Source organism: Leptinotarsa decemlineata, unplaced genomic scaffold (genome assembly GCF_025532065.1).
Source record: "Leptinotarsa decemlineata unplaced genomic scaffold, Ldec_3_MD MMD2_tig00000882_RagTag_RagTag, whole genome shotgun sequence".
In the NCBI taxonomy this organism is placed as follows: Eukaryota; Metazoa; Arthropoda; class Insecta; order Coleoptera; family Chrysomelidae; genus Leptinotarsa; species Leptinotarsa decemlineata.
This window is the reverse complement of record NW_027412556.1, coordinates 875829-891013: the sequence shown is the minus strand read 5'-3', so window position 1 is coordinate 891013 and position 15185 is coordinate 875829. Positions and strand designations below refer to the sequence as shown.

At 36.6% G+C, this 15185-nt stretch overlaps 1 protein-coding gene across 1 annotated transcript in view; it reads left to right on the top strand.

Moving 5' to 3' along the window:
* LOC111508830 (inactive dipeptidyl peptidase 10) overlaps positions 1-15185 on the top strand; it is an 81709-nt gene that overhangs the window by 17323 nt on the left and 49201 nt on the right. The window contains 1 exon segment of the mRNA XM_074174732.1: positions 2087-2161. Within this exon segment, the coding sequence (XP_074030833.1) occupies positions 2087-2161 (75 nt within the window).

The window sequence follows — 15185 nt, the reverse complement described above, 5'->3', positions numbered from 1 at the left end:
CATGCAGTACCGCTGGAGGAAGTTCCTTTGGGAGGCAGAAGGGATATGTTTTCATGCATGATGAGGCTCCCGCCCATTTTAGTCAAGTAGCACCTTAGCATTCAACTGAAACCTATGCAAATCAGTGGATAGGTCGAGGAGGACCACAGAACTGGCCCGCTCGATCCCCGGATCTCAATCGTCTCGATTTCTCAATTTGTGGCCACTTACAGCATTTGGTTTGTCTTACTCCTTTTCGTAATATAGATGACTTGAGAAACCGCATGCGTAATGTCGGAAGGTAGACATGTTGAACATTTACTATGATTTCTACATGTTGTGTGTTTTATTATTAATGAATTAGTTTTGTTTATTACCCTTCATTCGTTTAATGCAGGTACTAACTACAAAATAACAATAAATACAGTTCGCATTTATGACGATGTATCTCTGTAACTGTTCGTGAAATAATTTTTTGCTGCGAACTGGTTCATTTTGGGCAAAAAACCCAAGAGACAGTTTTTGTTTAGAATCAAACAGGCTATCGGAAATAAATTTTCAAATGGTAAACAAATAATAAGACAAAAAGTTACATTGGTAATAAATTTTAGGAGTTGCGTTTTCCACCCCTCACAACCATAGAGTAAACCAAATAATTTACTGGCTAAGTGTCTTTTTGGTAGTTCAAAACCTCAGGTTGATTTCAATATTGTTACTTTCTCAGTGCTTGTGAAAAAAAGTGTTATACAAATTTCATGTACCCCCTTTAAGGGGCTGTATCTTAACAAGGGATGCTCCAATGAAGTTTCTTTATATGAAAAATCCTATCTTTTTTTCGATGAGGAATCACCTCCTTGAATGTTTTACACTTATTCAGTTACACCCTGTATATACTATACATCAAAATTCATGGAATCGTACCCAAAGCAGACCCCTTTCGAAATAATTAACTTAGACAACGAACAACCCAGTGATGAGAAAAGTTTTTGAATGCATTTTGTGTAATCGACTTCAGTACTCACTGCAAATGTTCTTTTATGCCATCTATCAACAGAAAACGGGTGCTTCGAAGTGGTAATTTGAGTTTTTGAATAAGAAGATCATCGACCGGAACCATGTCAGGTGAATACAGTGGCTGTTCGATTAGAGTTTTTGGCCAGAAATTCGTTTACAATGATAGCCTCGTGAGATTGTGCGTTATCGTGTTGCAAAATTCACACATCGGGTATTTTTTGACAAATTTGAACTCTCAGAAAATAGTTTTCGTTTACTTTTCCAGTGCACAACACTGCGGTGATCGAAAAGAAAAACTGTTAACATCTCCTTCACTTTTCATCGACTTTGAAAGGTGTTTTCGGTTTCGGCTCAGTTGGAAAGCGCCCTTCCGAAGCTTGTTGACCGGTTTGAGATTCAAATTCTTAAACCCGTGTCTCATCACTAGTTACAATGGGTTTTTCGAATGTGGAGTCGGAATTGACCTGTTTTAACATGTCTACTGCAACCTCAACGCCATTGGGTTTCTGCAGAAAATTCAGATTTTTGGCACTAGTTTTACTTCAGTCGTGTGCTCTTAAGCACATTCGCTTTTTTTTTTCTTTTTTTTTTCACGGTATGATGATTACTGGAGAAAGATGTGTTTTCTCGCTCCGATGTGTTGTGAATAATATTAATCTATAGCACAAAGCAATATCTCTTGTTCAAATTAGATACAGTTTTCTATGGTGTCTAAGTAGACTTTTGACATCAGCATATCAGGCAGTTCGAATTTACAAATTTTCTCAATATGACTATAAATTCTAATGATTGTCTAACACACATTTGAAGTTCCTAGCTCAGGTGATCAATATTAATTAATAATAGTTATTAATGCAACCTATATATCCTCGAAATATTGTTATCGGGATACTTCAACTGATTTTTCCACTTCAACTGATCATGAATAATATACAACACTTGTTCTATCAGTTTTTTAATGTTGAATGAAAATATCTGTGTTCAATGTTTTCAGTGTATTATTCCTTGAAATTTTTGAATAAAGTATTGATCAATTATGAGCTCTTTCGATAGAGATGCATGTATCGTAATTCTATTTCTCACTTTGTTTCAGAGACAACTGAATGTCAAAGGCTACCAGGTTTCGAAGGACCTTCGCTATGTGCTCTTCCAACATAACCTCAAATCAGTAAGTTGATAAATTAACTTTTGAACAACAGCCTATAGAAATATTTCGATATGTTTCCATGGCATATTGGATAGTAATGGCAACCTAACTACGAATTATGTATTTATTTTTTCTCAATTGGACTTTTTTGACTTATTTACTATAAACAAATTATTCGGGTCTGGTTATGAACAAATACTATTTTTTTCATCAAAGCCCCAACCAATACCTTGGAAATAATTCAGTTTCAATCCTTTAGTAGTATTTATAACATTCATCTTTCAAATTCCAATAATTCACGCCACCCATGTGACAATTCATTTTTGCATATGTTTATATATTCTCGAACACATTTTGAATTTGAATTTTCCCACTGTAACAGCCAATGCTACTTGGGAAATTTCAAAATAAAGTTAATATTATCATTAGCAAATATTCAATAACGCTACATTCAAAATATTTTCTTTATGATCGAACATAACCTACATAAACTGAGTAGTTCAGAACTAAATGCCTTGATCAACATTTTTTCTCTGTTGAACCAGATATTGAATTCTTCAAAACATTCGATTATATCCTTTGAATCAAAAACGAAAATTTTCGAAATACTGAGGAAAAATAATTTCAGAACTCGTTTTCGATACATTTTGATAATAATAATAATTGAATCGTTTACGAAAAAATACAAAATGATTAACGTATTCTAAAAACACTTCATTGTGTAATTTTCACTAGACAATTTTACAGAAACGCAACACGTGTTTCGCCATACAATGGCTTCCTCAGTCGTGTCTTAATAAGTAATTCTACACATTAAATGCTATATATACCTTATTCTACAATTCGAAGTACCTGAATTTCAAGTACCTGATTTTTTACCTAAGTTTTTAATGAATTTAATTACCTGAGCTTATGTTCCATTTTCCACATTTGAAAAAATATTCAGTAACGGAGAGTTATTTCTAATTGATCATTCAGTAAATTACCCGAATTTCTGAATATATTGATTTCTAAACATTCTAGGAGATTGAGTTTCATACTCTTCTCTTCTAAATGTAACACATCGTATTCATGTCCTTCTGCTAAAAGGTGGTTTGCAAATGTGGAATTGGTCTTTCTATTTACAAAACTACTTCTATGCTCTTTAATTCTTTGGGAAAATGTTCTTCCAGTTTGGCCAATATACAGTTTTGGACAAGAGCACAACGAAGTTTTGTCTTTATTGTTTTTAATAAATCTACTTAGATTATCATTCGTTCTGTAAGCTACGTTTACGCCTTCTTTCTTCAAAAAACGGGCAATATTCCTGGTTGGTTCACCCAAATATGCCAATGTCCTATAACTGACGTTATCGCATCTTGAATATGGGTAGACCGAGTCCATGGCATGCTTTCGAAGTTTTTTGGTAAGAATGGCGTTTATAATATCTACTTTATAACCGTTATTAACCGCGATTTGTTTGATCAAATTCAGCTCTTTCTGGAACTCCCTATCAGACAGTGGAATATTCAATAATCTGTGAAGCATACTATTGAATGCGGCAACTTTATGCTGGTAAGGGTTTGTGGAGGAATTATGTATGATAATGCCTGTGTACGATGGTTTGTGGAAAATTGCAAATTCATGTTTATTGTTATTTTTCGTAATGGTCAAGTCAAGGTAATTTATCGAATTATTTACCTCCCTCTCAGTGGTGAATTTTATTGACGGGTGGATGGAATAGGCATTGCCTAATTGCCTATCGGTACCAGTAAAACATACTAAGATATCATCACGTATCTGTACCAGTACAAAAAACTGTAAGCTAACTGATTATTATGGATTTCATACTCTATGTTATCCATGAAAATTTCCGCCAGCAAGGGACTCAAAGGGTTCCCCATTATTAGTTATCATTGCATGAATAGAAGTTTCCGTCAAACTGGAAATAATTTTGAGATAGACAAATGGTGAGTAAATCTACAATTTCCTGTTTCATCAGTGGATTCACGTGGTTTTTGTCTGAGAGACACTCAACTAGTCCAATTGTTTCAATTGGCGGAATACTGGGAAATAAATTTTGGACATCAAACGATATTGATTTTGCGTTATCGTTTTTAATGTTATCCACTAATTGATAAGAACTATTTATACTGAATTTTGGCTTGAAATTGGTAGGAAGCCATTGTATGGTGAAACACGTGTTGCGTTTTTTTTTAAACTGTCTAGTGAAAATCGCACAATAAATTGTTTTTAGAATACGTTAGTTATGGATTTCCATCAAGCATCGGCCGATTCCATCATATACAAAATAATCGCCTATGTCGCGCTATTGAGCGGTAGAATAGCGTAAGCTGAACGCCGCCAACATAAAAATGAAAAAGATTCATTATTATTATGTCCAATAGTAAAATATTCAGTCCTCTCGTAGCAGAAATATACCTCTCTGAAGAAATATCGGTAAAATAGAAGTAAGAACTCATTTTTTCCAGAATTTCCAATCATATTTCGGCCGGGAATGAAAGTATTCATTTCAGAAACTGATCATCACACATAAAATCTATTTTTGTACTCTAAGCCTATGGATGATAAATGAAAAAGGTGTAGGAGGTTCATCCAAAAGTGTATTGCTTTCATCCACCCATTTTGTACTTGTTTCCAAGACAAAAATATTCATTTCTGCTGAATTACCTATTCGATTTCCTTAGTGGATTTACTCCAGAGAAGAACCAAGGGGAAATACTTCATGGGATCACTTGGGGAAGAATCAGGAAAGAATAATTAGGATTGGCGGCAGTAACTTGAATGGGGAAAACGTGAGTAAGCAGACGCTAACGCTGTGTGATATTTGGGCGATTCGCATTGCTTGTGTGGATATTTTGTATTGTACTAACATCATTTCATATCAGCATCATTCAATGAAGAAAACAGTTTCAGATTGATGCATCCTTTTCCAACCGAGTTGAAGATTGATCAAACATTATTCTTCACTGACCGAACAGTTTTCAGAACCGTCTTCACTTATATTCATTATAATTATTTCAACCAAAACTTTGGTTGAAAAAAATTGCTTTTTTCTAATCTCCCGGTACAAAATTATTCTGAAATATACATTTCTTGCCATTAGATTGAGAATGGGTGATTTGTTCATATTCATGGAAAAAAAACAAACAAAATTGAGAAAACAATTCTCATTTGGATGTGAAAAATAATGGGTCACCAACAATTAACAAAATGGATTTGATTGAAAATATTTTTGTGGTCAGAAATAAATGAAAAATAATAATTATCAATAACAATTGATGACGTTTTCGTCGAAGAAGATGAATCTGTATCTGTGGAGGTGGGACGGTGCTCGAAGTTCAAAAAAGCGCTAAAGGACTTTTCCGCAATTAAGCCAGCGTACGGCAGTATGATATGGTAAATCATTTTCTCCAATCTGTTGAATAAATTCGCGGAATTGTCGGTGATTCAGCCCAGTGGATCTGATGAAGTTAACAACTGATATGACTGGTTTTAGAACTTCAGACATATCCAAACATTTGCCGCACAAGGACTGTTGATGAATGATACAATGTAAGACTAATGGTTTTGAACCACCATCATTTTCTACAGCCTTTGACACAAGTGCAACCACTCCTTTATTTTTACCATACATATTTTTGCCTCCATCAGTTGTTATATATTTCAAATTTCTCCATCGAAGGTTATTTTTATTAATGGCATTTTCAACTCCCTTAAAAATATCTGCCCCAGTTGTCGTGCCGTGAATACTATCAATATCAATAAGTCTTCATACACTTCATAGCTTTCATCTACTCTGCGAATAAAAATCAACACCTGAGCAGTATCTGACACATCCGTTGACTCATCCAATGCTAGAGAAAACCACTCATGAGCTCCATGTTTGTCAGACAGTTCAGATGATATATTTTCTGCGATGTCTTGCACCCTCCGAGCCACGGTATTTGCTGACAAACTGAAACTTTAAAATAAATTTACCATTTCGGGGCACATTTCTTCGGCTACTGCAATCAAGCATTCTTTTATCATTTCTCCATCGGTGAATGATTTGCCACGTTTTTCGATTTCAAGAGCCACACGAAAGCTGGCGTGTTGCAGACTCTTGTTCGGTATTCGCTTTGGTAAACAAAGATTGCTGCGATTTGAGTCCGCGTTTCAAAGCTTCAAATTTTTCCTTCCGCAAACTTCCTGTATACTTGGAGTAACTTTGAAGATGTTTCGATTCATAGTGTCGTTTAATGTTATAGTCTTTGAGAACAGCTAAGGTTTAATTACAAATTAAACATAGCGCTTTATTACTGGACTCAATCACATTTCCATTTTCTCTGAAACGTTCTGCATTCACTGTCGATTTTTCGCTTCTTTTCCATATTAACAAATCACACATAAAAACAATAAGTCAAATCAAAATACCCTTATTGATGAGTGTTACTTTATTTCACAATAGACAGTTTCGCTTCCTTCGCCTTTCCTACGCAGACTAACTCGCAGTTGCGCCGCTAGCCTTTTCATATGCAATTATTACTGCCATCTCGAGGTGATCGGAATACACTAGCTAGAACCAGAACTTTCTCAAACCAACGCGGTAATTCCAAATATTTAATTACGCCTAATGCCACCTAGCGAGTAGCTGAAAAAGATAGTACATAGTACCACTACTCGCCATTAGATGTCGTTAAGTGTCACAATACACAATAATAATTGAAATTCAGAAAAAGCGTAAGTTTGTTTAGGTCACGCACTTTGCGACTATCCTAGTCTAGAAATATAGTTGAGGGCAGAAATTGGCCCTTGGAACAAACTGAAAAAATCATTATGGCCCGAAGGCTTCGAAGTTTCGAGACCCCTGTATTAGACAATGGAAGTCCGAACTAGTGAAATTCAAAGAAAGTACTGATAGAAGGTTGCTTCTACTACCTCTGTGAATTCGAACTTTTTTGTGGTTAGTACTGACCCTCTTATGCTTCCTCATATTTTGCTTCATCTTTGTGATGGTCTTGTGATTTTAACAGGTGGTGCAGTATGTATCACTGAAATACCCGATTCAAATTCGGTTTTTGACTTGATATTTCATAACATTCAAGAATGTAATCTTCATTTTTTCAACCATTATTTATGTTGGTCATTTTAATGGTGAATTTGGACTAATACGATCTATTTATTGTTAATGCAATTAATGTTATATGGATGCAATAAATTTGAATTTTAATTAATTTTTGCAATTCCATTCCGTAACTATGTGACATCTGTCATATAATTACTTTCGATGAAATCTTTCTCTGCGTGTGAGTTAATACAGTTGCGCTAAAAATTCGCGTTTTATTCCCAACCTCGAACTGAATTCCACACTGGCGCCCTTGGCGGTGTGTAATAAACGACGAAGATGTTATTTGGATAGAGTTGGAGAATGGAAAGGTTGCATTGCCTGGATTAAGTTTGGAGAGCCGGACTCGACAGATGACTAACGGCAGCTTGTCACGCGAATCACGAACATTTCTCCTTATTTCCTGGTGGTAAATTAACCTATATGCGTGAAATATTGAACCATTTAACAGCTATTAACACGAAAAAAGGGATGAATTTGCATTAATTGCTTGTTTGATTCAGCTCATTAACTGTTTTATGAATACGATCGGTAGTTATTATTGCGTTGGCTCAATCTGACATGTAGACAGCATTGTTTATGATGCCATGAAAATAGTAATTTGGTGGCTGTTCCATAAAAATAAAGCATATTTCAATTTGAAATTGTGCATGGGTATCCTGTAAAGGGTGAGAGTTGGAGAGTAGGTTGAAGCAGAAGCAGAAGGTTGGATATCCTAATGAGGAACAAGAGAATTAGGGTAGAAGTAGCCAGGTTTCGGTCAATTGGGGTGATATTGCCCAATATTGATAGTTGATAATTTTCATATAACCCATTTTTGAGGTCCTAGATAAAATTTGTACCTTTGGAAGGTGGTTTATAGATATGATTCATGGAGTTATTTTATTTTTACATCATACCACTCTCAAATAAAAAATTAAATATGGGTGGTCAAAGTCACCTCGTGAAGTGGGGTCCCTTTGACCAACATGGGAATGTGCATGGGTATCCTGTAAAGGGTGAGAGTTGGAGAGTAGGTTGAAGCAGAAGGTTGGATATCCTAATGAGGAACAAGAGAATATTTCGAATTAGGGTAGAAGTAGCCAGGTTCCGGTCAATTGGGTGATATTGCCCAATTTTGATAGTTGATAATTTTCACATAACCCATTTTTTGAGGTCCTAGATAAAATTTGTACCTTTGGAAGGTGGTTTATAGATATGATTTATGTAGTTATTTCATTTCATTATCATACCACTCTCAAATAAAAGGGGTCCCTTTGCCCAACAGATGTTTTCTTGGTATAAAAAGCTATAAATGAAAGAGGGACAAAACACCTGTTCAGGGTGTTACAAGAGCCACAGTGAAGACAATAAAATTGCTAAATAAATTGATGGATATATAGCCGTTACTACGTAGTAGGAGATCATAATAAAATTGCTCAAAAAATCGAAAGTAACCAGTACAGTTGCCAGGACTATCGACAAAAGTGTTATGAACGACATACAAGTTTTAAAAATTATCACGCATCAGTCAAAGACGAAAGGGACTGATTTGAGTTTGACGATAGTCATGTCACGAAGTGTTCTGGTGATGTATTGAATCTATTGGAGCCTCTGGAGACACCCCAAACATTTTTTTATATGAGAGAAAGGACATTGGCAGATATAGATCTTCAGATAATGTGGTGCTGCAGGTTTTTCCGGGTTTTCCTGCAGCTGAAAAAGCAAATGCGCCACTGGAATCAATGTAGTCGCCCCGGAGCGCCAATTAATTTTTATTGTTGTTTTTATTTTTATCGTTTTAAATAAGCCGTATTTTTTTGTGATTTCAATGCTTTCTCTATCTGAAGGATAATAAAGTAAAAAAACTAAAATACAACGTGACACTTTAAATAAAAGGTGGGCAAAGTGACCCCAAGTTCCGTGTAAAACGTGTAAATGTAATTTTGAAGAGCTCAAATTTTCATGGATAACACACCTTACAAATAAAACAGTTAATTGGTAATAGCACTTATCTGGAACGACCTTCAAACTATAAAATAATCTCGTTGTAATTGAAGTGGTATGTTTCATCGACTGCAGCGCCTCAAACGACCTTTCAGCTATCTACTATGGAGGAGCGAAACTGTTTTTTCCAAACTGGGCAAAGCTACAAAGCTATTTCCTTGTTTTGCAAAAATATTAGAGATATGTTCACACATTGAGATGGCAACTTTTTTCAGGCTGTCACAAAATGCATATACAGAAAATCTTTCGCTTTGGGGCATCTTTAACTTCGACAATGAAACGAAAGCCTGTATTTTGTGATACCAATGCTACAATATTTACATGGTATCATGAAATTTAAGGTAGGTTTTTTGATGGTCTAGAGAATTTTGGGTAATTCGATGATCATCAAAACAGTTATATTGCGCCCCTGATGATCACTCCAATGGAGCCAATTCCTACTTTTTTCATGTACCAGGGCTCAAAAACTTGATATTACAAAGATCTAATGTTTTCATTGACATTTTCCAACTTCGCGTCGTACAATTCCCAGAAGTTTGGCAAACTTTCCTGTTCAGTGATGGAAAATAAAACTATTTTTCGATATTGACCTCGCACTACAAATCAATTATCTTTTCATGGAATTCACCATACAAGTTCCTGAGGGAAGTTGTATATTCCAGAAACTAATAATGAAGGTTTCGAGTTCTTACTCTCAAAAACACTGCAAAAATAAAAACCAGGTATTTGCTTTTTCTGGTATCTCTTTCTGATGAATTTTCTGAATAACATTCAAAATTTTTCAGAAATTCCATTCGGGTTCTCAGATGGACTCAACTGTCCAAGACCAGCCAAATTATGAGTGAGCATGAACAACTCTCTATCTATTGGGCTCGACAAAAAGCTCAAATTTTGACTATCCAAAATAAAAAATGATAGTAATGACGTTCGGTTTTTCAGCGTTTTCGAAAACTCACTTTTGCTCAGCCTTGCCCCCAAAGAACAGTCGAGTTCAACAATAAATTCGTAGTCAAGCCTAGTACAACTATGGCAGGAATGAATAGCGCTGTCTGGGGTTATATTACGGATGCTTTGTTTCAGAGATGAGGTTTCAATCATTGGGAAAAACTACTAATAGTCGTTTAAGTGTGAGTTGGTATTGAATTTCCCAATTTGATCCATATACCCAGTTCCTGAATGTTACTGGGAAAGTTCACCAGGATGAAGGATACCATCATTATTGATTTCTCGGATAAGGAACTCCATATGAGCTTCACATTGGGAGAGAAGTCATTAACAGTTCATTCGTCGTAGGAAATTACTTACATTTTTTGTCAATGATTGACCCCCGATCAAGCTTGAAAGATCCAAAATGGAGGTTTCAGGACAAACTGTTTCCTGACCCAGGCAAACCTCTCTGATTATATTAGGAGTTTATATCAAAACATTTCAGGTACCTTCCTTTCACTGTTAGCCAACTAGATGAAATCAGTGCCCAGAAAAAGAGTATTCGTGATCCAAATAGCGCTGTTTAGACTCGCCATAGGGTCTCATCGGTGGCGGTAGCCTACGCTTAGAACCGCGAATGCGTGGCTGGACTCACTTGTCCCCAAAGGGCTAGCTTGAGAAAGGTCAGCTCTGAAGCAGACCTCTTTGGTAAGCCTGGTTTATTTTTGATATTCGTGGATTGAGTCTTCTATTGATTGCATGGATGACTTCTACGTAGGGGAAGATGTCATTGTCTTTATGTCAAGCAGAACAAACCCATTCCAAAAAGTTTGTTGTATTTCAATTGTGCCTTGAATATAAAGAAGAAAACCTGCAATGAGTTCATTTTTGAGGCTTCCGGATACTTGAAAAAAATTGACAAGTCAGGCGGTTTCCAAGTAGCTGAAAAAACAAACTCCTCGTACAGAAATTGGAATCTAATGAGTAAATGCACTTTGGTTGTTGAATACGAGTGTCATGCGTCCTTTTCCATATCACATATCAATGAATATCTTTATGATTCGAAAATTAGGTTTTCCATACGACGAATGGAGAATAACATATAAATCACAAAAGGACATAAAGATGAATCTTATGAGAGCATAAAAAATGTAACATGAAAGTAAACGATTCAAAGCTGAATGTTTTGCGAGTTCGGATTTCCATTGTTAGAAACCGGGGTTAATAGATTTGAAATAATCAGAATTTTTTTTATTCACAAATTGGTTGTTCTCACACTAATACTCATTTCTTATTCATTTTTGCTCAATTTTTTCTGTTTCAACTACTGAAGTCATTCGGATATTTCCTTCCGGAAGATTTTCAGTATTTTCATTATCAATAATTTTCATTCATTTTTATTTCATTTCTTCCATAGCTTTCAAATCTGTAATATAGTCGACGGTTTCAAATCCACACAGCTAGCATGTTATCGAGAAACATTTATGAGGCATTTATTAGGGCAATCGCAATCGTACGACGGCTCAGGGATTTCCAATAAAGGATAAGTGCGTGAGATCACGGAAGCTCTTAAAATGTTTTGTTCTCCCTACTGAATTAAGAACTAATTGTTGTTCTCGCACTTGGATAAAAGTCCGAGTGGATTGAGAAAATCCCTTTTTACAGTGCTATCACTCACTATAACCTATATATCAACGATTTTTCTCAGACACTTCATTTCCACTCCATTCATAAATCGAAACCAACTTTATTTTTAGCGAAATAGTTAATACTAATAGACGGAAAAATGTTTCGAGAGGAGACAAACAACATATTAATGATTCGGTATACGCTTCAAAAGGTTTCTGATTTCGAATAATATGAACTAATAAAACCGTATCATCAAAATAGGAGCTGTAAGGACTTCCTAGGAAGAGCCCTCGTTGATTTGACTATTCTAAAAAAAACACTGAACGTGAGCACATTCAGAATAACTTTCCCAATAAAACCCGCAGCAACATCAAAGGAGCACATTTGAATAAATAGCTCTGTACCGAAACCGACTTTTTCAGGACTGTCCTGCGGGCGGTGCAGGACCATTGCGAGGCATCCTGCCAAATATCCTTTGGTCACAGTGCCAACTGGTCTCCTCCCCGTCTATAGACATCGTTTACAGCGAGTACGTTATAGCTCCGGAGAGAAAAATGTCTTTTTTTTTTTCGAAGAAGTGATCGATTCCGGCAAATGTTTTTAAGGGTAATTACCGAGAATTTTCAGCTAGGTTAAGTGGAAACATAGGCGCGCCCTTGTCCCGAAATATTAACAGGGAATATGAGCAGGATGTATGTGTGAATTTTGCATTCAGTGAATAGCAAAACTACTCATAATAAAAATATTTTCATGGTGAACGAAAACTACTAGCGATCCGACTCGGATCCGCATTGGCAGAGACAGTTTTAGAACAGTCCAGAATATTCTGGCGTATTCTAAAGCATCCCACAACATTCCAGAATATTCCCAAACATTTTGGTATGCTGTGGAATTCTCAGGATCAGTTTGGAACACTAAGAAAATTCTGGATCATCCCAGAAAATTGTTGAATAATCAAAGGGTTTATATCGCTAGGTAGCTATAAATTTACCATATGCAAAGAAGGTTTCCAGTTTGACCCAAAGGGCATACTTACGAAGATATAAAGACTGGAACAGTCTAACTATTCCACAATATTCCAGCATATCCCGAAAGATTTTGGTATGTTGTGGAACACTTAGGAATAGTTTGGAATATTAGAGAAGATTCTGGAACATCTCAGAAACAATGTGAAACAACGTATAGAGTAACATGGCTCGGTAGCTCTCAATTTCCCATTCGTGAAGAATATTCCCAGTATGGTCCTAAGGGCATGCTTACGAAGCCCAACTATTTCGCAATATTCCAGAATATCCCAGAAGATTCAGGGACTTCTCGCCATAGTCTTAGCCTCAATTGGCTCATTTCTACTTTGAGGTTTGCACCAGCGGTGCCCAATCGTAACATGACCATTAACCTAACCTCCTTAACGTACAGGTCCAGAAGGGTCAGACCAGTAATTATTTCCATTGCCGTGGTTGGTGTTGTTCTCATGGCTCCTGTGATGTCAAAACAAGCCAATCGCTGTATTTTGATATAATTTTTGGATGGCCGTTGCTTGTAGAACTTTAGGCCCCCATGCAATGGCTCCGTACGTTAACATAGGTCTTATTATTGCAGTGTAAATCCAGGTGACCACACGAGGACCCCATGTGCAAAGTATTTCACCTCTTTAGAGAAGTTTAGTTTACTTTTGGATATTTCGGGAGGTTTTGAGCCCAATAAACTTCTTTTCCAGTCTTCTTGGGATTGATCGAGAGTCAGTGCTCCTCACACCATGTTTCTGTTAATTTGAGCCCATCCTGTACTCTATGTAATTGTGTAGAATCCATTATTGTTGAGGTGATTAATCAGTGTATCCAGAACTATGTTCCAAAGAAGGGGTAACGAGACTCCTCCCTGTGGACATCCCCTCATGACCAGTCCTTTCACTGTGATGTCTTCTACATTAATACTTATTGCTCTACTAGAGAACATCTTGAGTATCCATTCTCCTGCTGCCAGGGGTACATTCCTGGAGTTTAGTTGCTAGGTAATTGTTGGAAAGGTTGTTTTATCAAACACTCCCTTGATATCTATGAATATATCCAATACATTTAAAATACAGAGTGGTCCAACGAAAAGTATGCACCTTGCTTTTCTTCTTTTTTCGTAACTTAACGCAAAAATGCTCGGACAGGTCAATTTTGCTTTTGAGGGGGACAGTTTTTAGATGTATTTTTCTACCTGTGCCTTCAACCCCCTAGCGAGGGTGAGTAACAACCCTAAAATTTTAAATAGAAAGTGAGGTCGAGTGATATATCATTTGAAAGGGCACAAAATTATCTTTACAATGATACCTAATTTGTTGTATTTCACCCAAACATGAAGTTATTATGAAGAAAAACAACTACAACCCAGTACTTTGACTTAGTAGAATCCTACTTCAGCAAGTGCTGAAAATGTGACCCATTTGCTTCTATACAATAATACAGATTTTGTTCAAATCTATTCCTAACATTCTGTAGCATATCAGGTGTTAAACTTCTGCACTCTGCTGTAATTCGTTGGCGAAGATCTTCTATGGACTCGGGCTACGTAGCAAAATATTTATTTTTCAAGTGTCCCCAAAGGAAAAAGTCTAAAGGCGATAAATCAGGTGACCTGGCGGGCCATTCGATGTGGCCTCTCCTTCCAATCCACCGTCCAGGAAACCAGTCATCTAAAAACACTCTTACCGGAGCAACATAGTGAGGAGGTGCTCCATCTTGCTGGAAATGAAGCCGATCATCATTATGATTTTGGTCATTTTCAATTATTTCTGTTATGAGAGGATCAATTGTATCTTCAAGCATGTTCAGGTAGACCTCACCAGTTAAATTCCCAGGAATAAAAAGTGGCCCTACGATATGACTACCTAATATGCCACACCAGACATTGATTTTTTGAGGGTACTGGGTATGGACCTCTCGGAATAAGTGTCATCCCAGTAACGGCAATTATGCCTATTCACAGCTCCATCAAAAAAAATGTACTCTCATCGGAAAAGCACGTGTTGAATGATAGGTGCGGATCATCACTTAGTAGCTGGCTCAGTTGTTCACAAAATTGCAGCCTTCTATCAGGATCATCTTCATTGAGTTCCTGTACTAATTTAATTCTGTACGGATGAAATTTATAGGCTTTTAATATCCGTATTATGGACGAACGGGAGACACCTGAGGCTGCAGCAAGCTGACGGGTACTTTGAGTATGATCCAATTCAACATGTCCCAAAACAGCGACTTCCACTGCTTCATTTCTGATCGGTTTCCGTGGCTGGTGTTTCACATTACAGACAGATCCGGTATCGACAAACTTTTGGACTAACTTGGCAACGTACGAATCATTCACAATTTTCCCGGGATGACTTTTATTAAAGAGGCGGGCAGTAAGTCT